This window comes from Bos javanicus, chromosome 7 (assembly GCF_032452875.1).
Source record: "Bos javanicus breed banteng chromosome 7, ARS-OSU_banteng_1.0, whole genome shotgun sequence".
NCBI classification, from domain to species: domain Eukaryota; kingdom Metazoa; phylum Chordata; class Mammalia; order Artiodactyla; family Bovidae; genus Bos; species Bos javanicus.
Window position 1 is genome coordinate 9,464,373 of NC_083874.1, and position 15,737 is coordinate 9,480,109.

At 37.2% G+C, this 15,737-nt stretch overlaps 1 protein-coding gene across 1 annotated transcript; it reads left to right on the top strand.

The window, feature by feature from the left end:
* The first annotated feature begins 9,609 nt into the window (after window positions 1–9,609).
* On the top strand, window positions 9,610–10,755 carry LOC133250507 (olfactory receptor-like protein OLF4). Its single transcript, XM_061421829.1, has one exon. It carries the CDS (start codon window positions 9,667–9,669, stop codon window positions 10,624–10,626), a length of 960 nt encoding a protein of 319 aa, XP_061277813.1. The 5' UTR covers window positions 9,610–9,666; the 3' UTR covers window positions 10,627–10,755.
* Window positions 10,756–15,737: the final 4,982 nt, after the last annotated feature.

The window sequence follows — 15,737 nt, forward strand, 5'->3', positions numbered from 1 at the left end:
ATACATAATCTTACAATTCTAGATATCAGAAGCTTGAAATGAGTCTTATTGGGCTAATATTAAATGTTTGGGGAGATGGTTCAAGATGGTAGCATAGGTAGATTCTAAACTCACCACAACCCATGAACACACCAAATCAACAGCTGTATGTGGATCCATTTCTTCTGAAAAAGACCCAAAACCTAGGTGAATATTTCCTCCATAGCAAAGACTTATAAGATCACATAAAAATGGCAGGAGAAGCAGAGATGCGGTCTCTTCAAATACCCAACTTCTGGTGTTGGTAATCCACCAGTGGGCAGGATCTCGCATTTTCACTAAGGAAAATGGGTTTGTACCTTCCATCATGTACACGAGCCCTTGGGATCTACACCAGAGAGATAAGTTGCCAAAGTGCAAGGGTCTAAACACCAATGGGGCTGCTGTGCAGGTGACCCTAAAGTTGGTAGGGAAGGGAAAGTCTCCTCTGAAAGAGCTTCTGCACGTTCACTGATCCCAGGATCCAGCACAAAAGCAGCAGTTTGAAAAGCACCTGCTGCATGCATGATAAGTGGCTTCAGTCGTGTCCAACTCTTTGCTACCCTATGGACTGTAGCCCGCCAGACTCCTTTGTCCTTGGAATTCTCCAGGCAACGATACTGGAATGGGTTGCCATGCCCTCCTCCAAGGGATCTTCCTGAACTGGGGATTGAATCTCTTATGTCTCCTGCACTGGCGGGTGGATTCTTTACTAGCACCACCTGAAAAGCACCCAGAAAGTGTATAAAGGAGATTCATTAGTTAATTAAAGCATCTGCTGGAGGTGAAGGGGCTTGATATGTTCTCCGGGAACAAAGGCACTGGCACACATCATGTGTGCGCTCTCAATCCACCATGCTAGCTCATCACTGGCAGGTGCCGCTATTGCACTCCCTCTACCTTGCTAGCTAGTGCCCATAGAATGCCCTATCTTCTTGTTTTTCCTTCACCTTGTGAAGCCAGCAGGTTTTCCTGGAATTTGCACTTTCTTTGCCACACTAAAACCAGAGAGCTTGTCCCAACACTCTCCCATACCCATTCTATGGTCAGCGGGTTTGCCCCACCCATGTCTCCCACAGCCACACTGCCTTTGGAATGCTCATTCGCCCATGGATACCCACATACCTGCTGCAACCAGTGGGCTTAACCTGGCTTCAGGCACTCCTGCAGCCCTGCTAAAGCCAGAAGTCTTGCCCTGCACCATGATCTTCCTAGGCCCTGATATAGGTAAGGCTTCCCCTGGTCCAGGCTCCTTTGAGAGCCTCACTGAAACCAGAGAGTTTGCCCCACTCACGTGGTCATCCATGACCCTGCCTCAGTTGAACTTGCCGTATACTCCTGCCCCTCCACCTACAGCTGGTGAGTTTCTGCCAGACCTAGTCACCCCTATAGTCCAACTGCACACTGCTGGCACACACACTATACACAGGAGATGCCATTTGAACACCTGGCATTATCCACAGGTGGCCTGTGTTTAGGGGTCCTAAATCCTCACTCAATCGTGTCCTACTCTTTGCCGCCCCATGGACCGTAGCCTGCCAAGCTGCTCTGTCCATGGGATTCTCCAGGCAAGAATACTGGAGTGGGTAGCCATTCCCATCTCCAGGGGATCCTCCTGACCCAGGGATCAAATCCAGGTCTCCTGCATTGGCAGAAAGATTCTTTACCTTCTGAGCCACCAGAGAAGCTCAATCACAACTAACTTTTATCTTAAATTAACTGTTTAGCAGCCCTGGTAAATCTGAAATATGAATCTTCCCTTGTGACAAAAAATATCATATTTAAAGTTAACTGGGATTGAGATGTGGAAATATTTTGGAGGTCCTTATTCTGCCTACTACAAAATCTTTTTCAAAGGCATATCATTTTGTGTCATTCAAGAACCTGTGGCGGATTCATTTTGATATTTGGCAAAACTAATACAATTATGTAAAGTTTAAAAATAAAATAAAATTTAAAAAAAGAACCCTTATATAAAAGAAACCAACAGAATTTACCACAGCCTCTGGAATGAGTGAATAAGTTATTCCTTCAGAATTACATGCGAAGTCAGTTTTTGGTGCAGAAGAACTAAAACTGTCTACAACTGACTGTATCACAGGCTTACAGTCTTTCTACTCAAAGGGTGATCCACAGACCAGGACCACCAGCATCAAACTCATCCAGGAGCTTGCTAGATATTCAGAGTCTCTGGGCACACCAGGACCTGCTGAGTCAGATTCTGCATTTATAGTAGGATTCTTGTTGACTCCCAGATAAATTGAAGTTAAAGAAGAGCTTTCTGGAGTAAATGTTTCAACCTTTTACTGTTGATATTTGGGGCAGGATGATGCTATTCTAGGGGTTCTCTCCCATGGATTTTAGATATTTAGCAGCATCATTTCAGACATCATCGTACATCCTAGGGGGACAGTCCTTTCTGGTTAAGAACCACTAGCCTAGAGTTTGAAAGATAGAAGCATCCTGACATGTTTATAGTCAAGGCATATCACATACTCAGATATTAACTTTGGCCAGATCACTAAACCCCTCCAAGCCTCCTTTCTGCAGTTGATAATGGAATTCTTAATGTACTTCCTCATAGATAAAACATTTATAAATATTAAACATATATAAAACATTTATAAATATTAAATTTAAAAATCTGTAAAGCTAAGGCTTTAGTAAAAAAAGAAAAAAAGATCTAAATATATTTCAGATCACTAGCAAGTATTTTATGAAACTGAAAATGTTAGTCACTCAGCCATGTTCAACTTTATGTGACTCCATGGACTGTAGCCCACGAAGCTCTCCTCCCCATGGAATTTTTCAGGCAAGAATACTGGACTGGGTTGTCATTCCCTTCTCCAGGGGATCTTCCCAACCCAGAGATCGAACCAGGGCCTCCCATATTGCTGGTGGATATTTTACCGTCTGAGCCACCAAATATTTTATAGTGTAGAACTAAATGATAGCTGAAAACTAGAGATATAAGTATGAAATTCCTAACTGATACAGCAAAAGTGTTACGAAGACAATATATGCAGAGCCCATGTTTTATTATCAAAATAATTCAGTATCTCCCCTCTACACACACACACACACACACACACACAACCCTTGCTGAAAGTGTAGAAATTTTCTGGAGATTCAGGAGGTAAGTCCCTACCACAAGACAATGCTTTAAAGATACAAGAGACGTAATCCAGATGGGTTCTTCAGTCTTACACGTGGAGAAAACTTGAGACAAGGAACTGGGAGATTTAGAAATCTCAAAAGGCGGCAATTTCATGGAGGAGTGAAAAAAGGAAAACAAAATTGGATTCTCATGACTTCTACCATGGTCTCTTGTGAACAGAGGATCATTAAGAAAAATTTCCTTCCTTCCAGAACAGTTTTCCACAAGGGAAATGTGTGTTTAAAGGTTGAAATAACTAGAGAGAAATGAGCAGATATAGGGCATAATAAATATCTCCACTCTATAGACTCTTGGTGTTTATAGACTTGGACCGGAAGGGACCTTTCTTTTCCTTTGTTTATTTGGAGTCCTAATTCTGGCTGCGGGGCTGTAGCTTCACTCCTTCCTACTGTCTTGTCTGGGGAGAGAGCCTTGGTCTCCATCATCTACCTCCAGGGAAAAATTCAGACTCCCTGTTGGAGAATGACCTCTCAGAGTTAACATCCAGGTGAGTCCAACAGCCCAGGATACAGTGCATGAGAAGGTCAGAGACAAAGGAAGCCAGTCCAACTCAGCCCAGAGAAAAGCAAAAAGCTGTGTCTCTTTGCTTGATTAATTAATTGATGTATCTAGTTTGGTTGTTACATAATATTTCACAATGTGACTGTGATACTTATACTTCTGATGTCTTTCATATTCTTTACAATTAAATTGCTACTATGTCAATGCTGGAAAAAATATGTTGAGATTGTTAAATTTGAATCATGGTTCCTATAAAAGACAATCCCTCCACCCTGCTCAGGGGACACACTGAGCAATGTCCAGGGACATTTTTGTCATGCTGGAGAGGGGTGGGTGGACACCATGGATACTGTAAACATCCTTAAATGCACAGGACAGAGCACATAAGAGAGAATGATCTGGCATAGAAAATTCACAGTGCTGAGACTGAGAATCCCTGGGATAAGAATATCTGTATTTGTAATATTTATTGCTGTCTTCAGGTTGTTTTTCAATCTTGTAATCCTTTGTGTTTCTGCCAGCAAAACTAGAGTACTGCTTTTGCTACCACTTGAAAAGTTCCAACCTGAATCACCATGACAGTTCTTTTTACCAGGCTGATGATTGTAAGACATTTCTTGTTTTCTTAAACTACTGCACAGTTTCAGCAAAATTTACATATATTGAATATCATTATTGTTTGCTTATTATTACTGTGTGCCCATATATTACTTGCCCATTTTTCTATTACTTTCAGCATTCCAAATGATCTCAACTGATAATTCTTGCTCAGTGGAATTTTGGAGGGAATATACCTCATCATTTTTTTTTTTTTTGATGATGCCTGAGATAGGAGACCAATTTCATATTCTTCCAGATAGACAGACATTTACTTCAGGTTTTATTTAACAACCCAACTTTTTTCTACTAAATTGAAATATAATCTGGCCATATGGTAAATGTCCATATACAATGAGGTCTAAAAAAGTAAAATTAAATACTGTTCCTTCAGCTTTTCAAGAAGTATATTGTCAGAATTTTCATTCTTAGATCTTTGCCATTTTACTCTTTAATGAGAGAATCATGTTGATGTGATTAAATTTGACTCTCAAGGTATTATTTCAGAAATAAGTCATAATTTTTTGGTGTGGTTTTATTTATTTTTTTCATTTTTTAAAATTTTAATTGGAGGCTAATTACTCTACAATATTGTATTATGTCATTAAATATAATTATTTTAATCCACTAGATGATTTTATTTTCCTTATTTTTTATTTTATTTATGAATTTTCTTTTCTATACTTTTTTCTATACAAATGCACACATTTTGAATCAACGAAAATGAAGAAACTATGGGGTCTCTTTTCTGGATTGTAAACCATAATGGAAAGGCCTAATTCAATAAAATAAATGTATGAATCATAAATAAATCATTTAAATATATGAATTTTCACAGCCTGAAGGACTTCATGGAATATAACTTGGTAGGACTTTATGGAATATGACCTGGGAGGACTTTGCATGCTAAACAAGGAGGGTGGGAATTGCCTTTTATAGGAACCATAGTTTAAATTTAACAATCTCAACATATTTTTTTCTATCATTGACCTAGTAGCAATTTAATGATAAAGAATATGAAAGACAGTCAAAATTGTAAGTAGCACAGTCACATTGTAAAATATTATGTAACTACCAAAATAGATACATTAATTAATTACTCAAGCAAAGAAACATATGTCTAGAGAATATCCATTGGATGTGCCAAAAAAGAGATCAAAAACCAAAGCTCAATAATAGCAGAAAATAATATCACAAAGAAAAATGAGATAAGGACCAGCACACCCACTATTGCACTATATTAAACATTTGTGGTCAAATGAGCATGGATATGTACAGGAATAACAGATCAGGAGGACAAGGTAGATATCACTGTGAGGCAAGTGGAATGATAAAGGTTCAGTCAGTGTGTGGTCCCTAGAGTCTGAGGTCACTTCAGAATCCACAAGGCTGCTTATTCTTTCTGAAACCTTACTCTTCTATTGGGCCCCTCATTCATGTTGTTTACCTCACATTACCAGGATTTCCCTTTTTAAACTAGTCTTGCCTTTACTGAGGTAGATTCTTGAGATTTAGACTATATATAAAATCTATGCCTTTATTTTATGGTCCAGCATGCTTGCACATAGAAACAAAGAAATACAAGCATATGCACACTCTTGCATGACTGAACAAAGAGAACTATGCATCAACTTTGCATGTTACCCTTACTATGTATTTGTGATGGTCTCTGAGTTTTTCTTTTGTAACTTATTGGTACTACTCTATTTAATTCTTAATATCATAGTCTGAAACCCTAATAGGTCTCAATCTCATAATATGGACATTTCTCTGACATATCCTCCTTGCTTGCATTAGTACAATTGACCCTCTATATCTGCAGCTTCCACATCTGTTGGTTTGCCCATTTGCAAATCAAAGCTATCCAGAAAATGTCATCAAGTTCCCGAAAGGAAAATTTGAATATGCTATGCACCAGCAACTATTTACAGGACATTTCTCTGTTATTAGGTATTATAAGCAATCTAGAGATGATTTAAAATATAGTACACTCACCCGTGGTGGATTCATGTTGATGTGTGGCAGAACCAATACAATATTGTAAAGTAAAAAAAATTAAAAAATACCATTCTCCCAAATCATGCCACCCTCTCCCTCTTCCACAGAGTCCAAAAGACTGTTCCATACATCTGTGTCTCTTTTGCTGTCTCGCATACAGGGCTATCGTGATGTATGGCAAAACCAATACAATATTGTAAAGTAATTAACCTCCAATTAAAATAAATAAATTTATATTTTTTAAAAAATTTAAAAATAAATTAAAAAAAATAAAATAAAATACAGTACACCGAGGACATATGTAGGCTATGTGCAAGACTATACTACACCATTTTATATGAGACTTGCTCATCCTCAGATTTTGGTATATGCAGGAAGCCAATGCTCTATGGATACAGAGGGACACACTTCTGTGCTTTCTTTCATCATTGTCAAATTTTCTGAAAATAATTTCTCTCACTCTTTCTTGCAATATATGTATTTATTCAGTTACCTTTCCAATCTGATATGGGACAATGGTGAGTAAGTATAGCATTCCTATGTGCCTCTGGGCACTCACAGTCTGGTGATGGATAAAAAACATGGACATATATAAAATTTTCAAAATGATAACCCTTCTATCAAAATTAAGTGCACAAAGTGTCTTTTTTCTGTGAAAATATTAAGAGGAAAATAAAGCTTCATAAAATAGATAAGTCTTGGCAGTCATAAAGTGTAGATGAAGATTTGGATATGAAAAGGAGGTGAAAATTTCTAAATAGACCTGTGGTGAGACTCCAAGAAGAGAGAAACAGGTGTGTAAAGCACTGAGCATCAAACCTCCAGGGTCAGGTGAAGCAGTCAGTCAGGTTCAGTGTCCGCGAGATCCATGTGGATGAGGGCAGGACAGTGTGAAGGTGAAGCTGGCCGACAGGTCTCAGAGACTCAGGCTTCATGTTTGAGGCTAAGGGACTTTGTCTTCATTCTCCATTGAAATGTCACAAAGGGGAGAGGAAGTTTGAGGATCAACTTTGCAATATAGAAAATTTATCTGGATCAAAGTGAATATAGGGCTAGAGGGGTGCCAGTCAGTGACAGATGGAAGAGACAACAATGAATAGAAAAAAAAAAAAAAAAACCTGTGAAATTGAGGACCAATAAGTGAAGAAACAGACATTAGAGGAGTAGAAAAAATCTGCCTCATTTTAGCCTAAGTGTTAACCATTCCTTTACCAACAGGAAATATTAATCTGTCAACTACCTTAGGATGATTGATACTGTTCCCCCCACTATTTGAATGATGATATTAACATTTTGAAAGGTTAGGTTGGCTCTCCAGCTTTAAAAAACTAAGGTGTGGTAGATTTGAAATTCAAGTCCAGATTTCCTAATTCAAAAGTTTTGCATTTTATATCATTAAGAAAAGTCTGGTAGAAGATTAGTACTACTCTCAAGGTATAGATATTAGCTAATGGTTTTAGGGCTTTTCTATGTATGGGAAAATGGGAGAAACCAGTCCATACAATTTTTTTTCCTGAAAATACCTAACCAGTTCTGCCAGTTTTCCCAGAGCACAGAAAGTCTAACCCTGATCTTCATCCTGAATCCCATCAGTGCTGTAGGTCAGCGACTGCCATGGTTAATGACTTGATTCTGGTAGAAATGGTGATGGGCAACATTATTTTATAGCCTTGTGCCTGCTTGCATGTACCCTTCACCAAAATCACATATGTACTTGCCTCTCCCTCTACTTCTTTGGAACGCCTCTGAGCTTTCTGAAAAACTGCTTAACATCCTCAGATTGCCCTGAATAAAATTTTCAATTTCTTTCTTAAAAAAAAAAAAAAAAGAAAAGTCTGGTCTTATGATCCTTTGTATTTCAGCAGTATCAGTTGTAATTTCTCCTTTTTCATTTTTAATATTATTTTTGAGTCCTTTTGCTTTTTTCTTGAGGAGTCCAGTAAAAGGTTTATCAATTTTATTTATCGTCTCAAAGAACTTTTCATTTTATTGATCTTTGCTATTGCTTGCATCAATTCTATTTTGTATTTTCTGCTCTGATCTTTATGGTTTCATTCCTTCTACCTAAGGATTTTGTTTGTTCTTCATTCTCTAGTTGCTTTAGGTGTAAGTTTAGATTGTTTATTTAAAACTTTTCTTGTTTCTTGAGGTGTGATTGAATTACTATAAACTTCCCTCTTAGAACTGCTTTTGGTGCATCTTATAGGTTTTGGGTCTTTGTGTTTTTGTTGTCATTTGAATCTATGTATTTTTTTTAATTTCCTCTTTGATTTCTTCAGTGATCTCTAGGTTATTCAGTAGCATGTTGTTTAGGTGCCATGCATTTTTCTTACAGTTCTTTTTCCTCTGATTGATATCTGATCTCATAGAGTTGTGGTCAGAAAAAGTGTTTGATATAATTTTAATTTTCTTAAATTTTCCGAGGCTTGATAGATGTCATCTATCTTGGAGAATATTTCATGTGCACTTGAGAAGAAACTGTATTCTGCTGCTTTGGAGTGGAAATCTCTAAATTTCTAATTTGTTCCCTATAACTGCTCACAGTAGTCTTTCATGATCCTTTGTATTTCTCTGGTATCAGTTGTAACAACACTGCTTTCATTTCTGATTTGTATTTATAAGTGTGCTGGCCATTCTGCTGCTGGCATACACTTCCACACACAACCTTGTGCATCTGTCCTATTCTTACTTGAAGTCACTGTTCAAATGTCAACTTGTTTGCCAGTCTTGCCACAACACTCATGAAAAATAGAATGCACTATTCCCTCTCACGTTCATATTTGTTTTCCATTTTGTCATATCTTTAATCCCCATTTGAAGTTGTATAGAATTTTATTATTTCCTTATATACTTTTTCTCTATCAATGAATTGCAAGGATTTGTGTGCTTCAGCATCCATTATTCATAGTCTAGTTAGTGCCTAAAATGTGGCCAGACTTCGCTGTACATTCCTTACATTTATGAAGAATTTCTCATTAAAAGTTTAAAATTCTTGTCCCATTAGAGAAAAAGCTGATTGGGACAGAAATTCCATATCATAAGTGACACAGAATATCCCAAACCAGGACTGTGTAACAACCTGGAGTTGTGGGATGGGGAGGGAAGTGGGAGAGAGGTTCAAGAGGGAGAGAACGTAGGTATACCATGGTGATGTTTGGCAGAAATCAACACAATATTGTAAAGCAATTATCATTCAATCAAAAATAAATAAATTTAATTATAAAAAAAAGAAAGCCAGATCCATACAATGAATATAAAAATTAATGTATTGGCTGAAAAGTATATACAGTAGCATTTAGAATATGTGACTAATGTAAGTTCATGTGAATATTAATCATATTATTTGCTTCTCTCTTCAGAGTCACAGCCAGCATATGGAAGCAAGAAATAAAACAAGAATTTCAGAATTTTTGCTTCTGGGATTTTCAGAGGAACCAGAAATACAGCCCCTCATATTTGGACTTTTTCTCTCCATGTACCTGATCACTGTGTTTGGAAACCTGCTCATCATCCTGGCTGTCAGCTCAGACTCCCACTTCCACACCCCCATGTACTTCTTCCTCTCCAACTTGTCCTTTGTAGACATATGCTTCACCTCCACCACCATCCCAAAGATGCTGTGGAACATCCAGGCACAGAACAAAGCCATAACCTATGAAGGCTGCATTATCCAGATGTATTTTTTCATACTTTTTGTATGTTTGGATGACTTCCTCCTGACTGTGATGGCCTATGACCGCTTCGTGGCCATCTGCCATCCCCTGCACTACACGGTCATCATGAACTCCCAGCTCTGTGGACTGCTCATGCTGGTGTCCTGGGTGATGAGTGCTCTGAATTCCTTGATACAAAGTTTGATGGTATTGCAGCTGTCCTTCTGTACAGACTTGGAAATTCCCCATTTTTTCTGTGAAATTAATCAGATGGTCCGACTTGCCTGTTCTGACACATTTTTTAATGACATGTTGTTTTATTTTGCAGCTGGGATGTTTGGTTTTTTAACCCTCACTGGGATTCTTTATTCATATTCTAAGATAGTTTCCTCCATAAGAGGAATCTCATCAGCTCAAGGGAAGTATAAAGCATTTTCCACCTGTGCATCTCATCTTTCAATTGTCTGCTTATTTTATTGTACAAGCCTAGGAGTGTACCTTAGCTCTGCTGCTACCCAAAGCTCACACTCAAGTGCAACAGCCTCAGTGATGTACACTGTGATCACACCCATGCTGAACCCCTTCATCTATAGTCTGAGGAACAAAGATATAAAGAGAGCTCTGGAAAGAATCATTGAAATGGCAGCTACAAAAGGTCCAACTGTTTGGAGGCTGAAGTAGTATGTGATTTCAGAACTGAAATAAAGGGAGCCAGAAATTGTTATTTTTTATCAGATTGTAGAAGGAGAACTTCCTCTTTTTCTCTGTTTCCTGGAATTTCCATTTGTATGAATTCAACTCCTCTACACAATTTATGTAACTCACTTTATTGAGCTTTATTGTGAATAATACCTTTAATTTTGATAGGGATTGCAATGGATCTGTAGAATGCTTCGGGTAGTATGAATATTTTAATAATATTAAGTCTTCTAAATCATGGACACTTGATAATCTTTTCATTTATTTGTCTTCTTCAATTTCTCTCATCAGTGTCTAACAGTTTTAGTGTATATGTCTTTCAACTCCTTGATAAAATGTATTCCTAAATATTTATTTCTTTTGAATGTTATTAGATAAGTCCTGGGAGCTTATCTAGTAGCTGTGTCATACTGCAGCTAGAAGTATGCTTATTTGACATGATTGCCTTTGAAATAAATGACTCAAAAATCAAAAACTTAATTTTAAGCACTTTTATTACAATCAAAAAAGGTTAATGGTAATGCACTTATATTGCAAATATGCTACTGTCACTTATAAATGCTTTCTTGGTTTTATGTTATATCTAAAATGTTGTTGCTGTTGTTCAATTGCTAAGTCGTGTCCAACTCTGCGACCCCATGGACTGCAGCATGCCAGGCTTACCTGTCCTTCACTATCTTCTGGAGTTTGCTCAAACTCATGTCCATTGAGTCAGTGATGCTATCTAACCATTTCATCTTCTGTCACCCCCTTCTCCTCTGGCCAGTATCAGGGTCTTTTCCAATGAGTCAGCTCTTCATGTCAGGTGGCCAAAATATTGGAACATTAACTTCAGCACAAGTCCTTCCAAAGAATATTCAGGGTTGATTTCCTTTACGGTTGACTGGTTTGATCTTCTTGCTGTCCAAGGAACTCTCAAGAGTCTTCTCCAGCACCATAGTTCAAAAGCATCAATCCTTTGGCATCCAGCCTTCTTTATGGTCCAACTCTCACATCTATACATGACTACTGGATAAACTATAGCTTTGACTATACCAACATAGTCACTGTAAAAATTATCAAATATATATCTCCCAGTTGTGACTACATGGAAAGATAAGTGGGATTAAATTGACCTAATAATGAAACGTTGCTGCTATCAGACATGAACAATGCCAGGATCCATGGCCTCCAGAGGAGTTGAATTCAATCTGGGACCAGAGACAAGGCTTAATTACTCAGAGTTGTTGTTTTGTTTTGTTTTGTTTTGTTTTTTTTCTGTAATAAAGTTTTATTAAAGTATAAAAGAGATAGAGAAAGTTTCTGACATAGACATCAGAAGGGGACAGAAAGTGCCCCGTTGCTAGTTTTTAGCAAGGTGTTATATACCTATAAGCAAGCTACTAGAGAAAGGAAAGCCTCGAAACAGAGAGAGTTGCACCAGGCCCCTCATTTACAACATGCACTTTGAGATAGTATTCGCACAAGGTGAGTCATCCTGGGCTCACCCAGAATTTTTATTTTATTTTATTCATATCAATGAAACAATTCACATGAATCTTGAAGAAAGGCAGATTTCCAAACAAATACTTAGTGCATTAACGTAGCTTAAGAAATACATTTCCATGAGAAAAACACATTGGTCAGCTCAAGGTTTGAGATAAAGTTAAGTTCTGTTGCAACCAGGTGTCTCCATGGCAACACAGGATTAGAAGAGAAAAGAAAAAAAAAATCTTCCACTTGCAGTTTATTTCCTCTTGCAGCTTGGGGATCTAGGACCTCCCTACTGAGACTACTCTCAATAAAAGCTTAGGGTCAGAGAAAACCATAAAAATGAGGAACTAAAATGTCAAACCAAGTATTTTGTTAATATGCATAATATTTCTTTATCATGCTCTACATTTATTTATTAAAGCATGAAACATTGATGACCACAGGTTAGGAGACACATTCATTGAGATGAAGGCTTGGTTTCTGTATTTTATGTTTTATTACTGAATTATCTTCCTTTTTCTCCTTGAACTGTTAATGCTATCTACAAATATAATATCTCCTATTGTTTTACAAAAATCCCCCATTTCCTGAGATTTGTCATAAATACAAAAGGGATGATGGATGAACAATATCAGTTCATCCATTTCCCATATTCTTCATGGTCAGGAGTCTCTTCATGCTTCATGATCAGAGGATGATCTGCAAGACAGCTTGATATCTTGCCCAGTCATGTGATTCAGGGCCACCAGTGTTTCTGCACAAATATGCATATCTGTCCACCTCTCCTTGTGACCTAGAAGGTAATCTCAAGGTAGTCACTTATTACTACAGTTGTCTGAAATAAATTGAATAACAGAATGACCATGGATGTTCTCTTCAAGTGTCAGAACATATGCCAAAAATTAAAAGCTTCAAGTTATAATTGCCCTCAGCTCTGTTTGTTTGAATTATTTTATCAGTTAATAATCCTGCATAACAAGCTATTTTATGTCAAGTTGAGATACCTTATTACCTTTTTTTTAGATGAACTTATTTGCTAGGGAGTTGTACTGACTTATTTGTGCTCCTTATAAAGGTGTAGTCTGTTGTCAGTCTCTACATTAAGTTTCTAAGCCTCATCCATGATGTTAGTAAGTCTGTGGTGCTTTTCTGTCTTCGATCAATGTATGATGAGCTTTCTGTATTTCTTTATCTAGGATAAACTTCTATTTGCAAAAAAAAATGAGTTTATCATGTGAATTACTTAAATTTAATAACTGTTTCTACATCCCTAAATGAGGCTTGGCTTTCTTCCCATTTAGAAGACATTTCTTCCTCCCTGTTAAGGGAGAAACTACTGCCTATGTTCTAGACCATCCCCTAGCCATGCACCACTAGAGTTTTTTTCCATTTAATTAAATTATCAGAGTATAATTACACACAATAAAATGTATATATACTAACACATATATATGGAATTTAGAAAGATGGTAACAATAACCCTGTGTACGAGACAGCAAAAGAGACACTGATGTATAGAACAGTCTTATGGACTCTGTGGGAGAGGGAGAGGGTGGGAAGATTTGGGAGAATGGCATTGAAACATGTAAAATATCATGTATGAAACGAGTCGCCAGTCCAGGTTCAATGCATGATACTGGATGCTTGGGGCTAGTGTACTGGGATGACCCAGAGGGATGGTATGGGGAGGGAGGAGGGAGGAGGGTTCAGGATGGGGAACACATGTATACCTGTGGCGAATCCATTTTGATATTTGGCAAAACTAATACAATTTTGTAAAGTTTAAAAAGAAAAAAAAAAAGAATTAAAAAAAAAAGAATAAAAAAAAAAAGTGACTTTTCAGCCCAGTAAAAAAATAAAGTGTACAATTTGGTGAATTAAAGGACTTACACAAAAAAATAAGAGAACACATTGCATATTTCCATTTATGTGTAATTCAACAGTGCACATAGCTTTAAATGCTTTGTTATATAATTGTGAAAATTTTAAGCTTACTGAGGCTCAATTCCTTATTTATAAATTCAATTTGGAATATTAAATATAACTTCATATGGATACCCTGAGAAATAAATGAAACATGTGGAAATTCATTTTTATGCAAAGAAAATGTTTCAAAGGTAATGTGACAGTGTGTGTGTTTGCATACATCTTTCTTTAAAATAAGCACAATCATACAAATACATATAAACACAAAAACACAATTATGATTCCATCTTTTATGTTGAAAAGAAGCTTGAGAGAAAGTTGGAGAGAACAGAAATGAAAGTAATGAATATTTAAATTAACATGATTTTAAAAATATTGATGTATAGGCCAAAAATTTAAAGTAAAATGGGTGACTCCATTTTCATAATGGATTACTTTTCCTTTCTTAAGTTCAATGTTATTATAGACAACATTTAGATTTATGCAATGAGGAATTCACTAATAGGCCAGAATATCTTCATATTGATTAAAAATTTGTTTCTCCTTGGTGTGAGTTTTTATCATAAAATGTTCTTATTACTCACAGTAGGCCAAGTAATGAATGGAAAGTCAATGGGGAACACATGTACATCCATGGCTGGTTCATGTGAATGTATGGCAAAAACCACACAATGTTGTCAAGTAATTAGCCTCCAATTAAAATAAATTTTAAAAAAATTTAGAGTCTTCCCAAGTAGCCCTAGGGGCAAAGAATCTGCCTGTCAAAGTAGGAGGTACAAGAGACTTGAGTTTGATCCCTGGGTTGGGAAGATACTCTGGAGGAGGAAATGGCAATCCACTCCAGTATTCTTGCCTGGAGAATTCCATGGACAGAGGAACCTGGCAGGCTACAGTCCATGGGTGGCAGAATCGGACACAACTGAGCATACATACATTGCAACTACATTATATAGAATAAGTGTCTATAACAGTTTCCTATTGCTATTATATATTAAAAAAAAATCCAACTTCAGTTTCCTAAAAACAACAACAACAACAACAAACAAATATATGCTTTTACAGTTCTAGATGTCAGAAGTTCAATTACTCCCAGGGACTAATGTCAAATTCTGGGGTTGTGGTTCAAGGTGGCAGAATAGGAAGATCCTACACTCACTCACCTCAAACCACAGATGCACCAAATCTCCAATTATGTATGGGTCAATTTTTTTCCAAAGTAAACCTGAAAACTATGGGAACATCTTCTCCATAACAAAGCTAATAAGGCTTCATCAAGATCGTAGGAGAAGCAGAGAAGTGGTCTCTTCAAAAACCCCACCCCTGCCATTGGTGACCTACAGGTGGGCAGGATCTCATGCTTACAGATATTTTCCTTGATGGACAATGGGTTTATACCTGACATCAAGCATGCCCATTCTTGGGACCTACACCAAAAGGTCTCAAGTCACCAAAAAGCATGGCATTGGAAATCAGTGGTGCTTCTTTCCAGGAAACCCCAAAGTCAGTATGGAAGGGAAAGTCTGTTCTTACACAGCTCATGTGCAGATTCACTTACCCCAGGAGCAGCATAAAAGCAGCAGTTTTAAAAAGCACCTAGAACATATATAAAGAAGATTCATTAGTTAATTAAGGCTTCTGCTTAGGGTGCAGGGGCTTATTGATATTTTCTCTGAGAACAGGGACATTGGAAGTGA

Bases quoted from the DNA above. Each gene is read 5' to 3' on its own strand.
- LOC133250507 (XM_061421829.1), top strand. From the start codon at position 9,667: ATGGAAGCAAGAAATAAAACAAGAATTTCAGAATTTTTGCTTCTGGGA.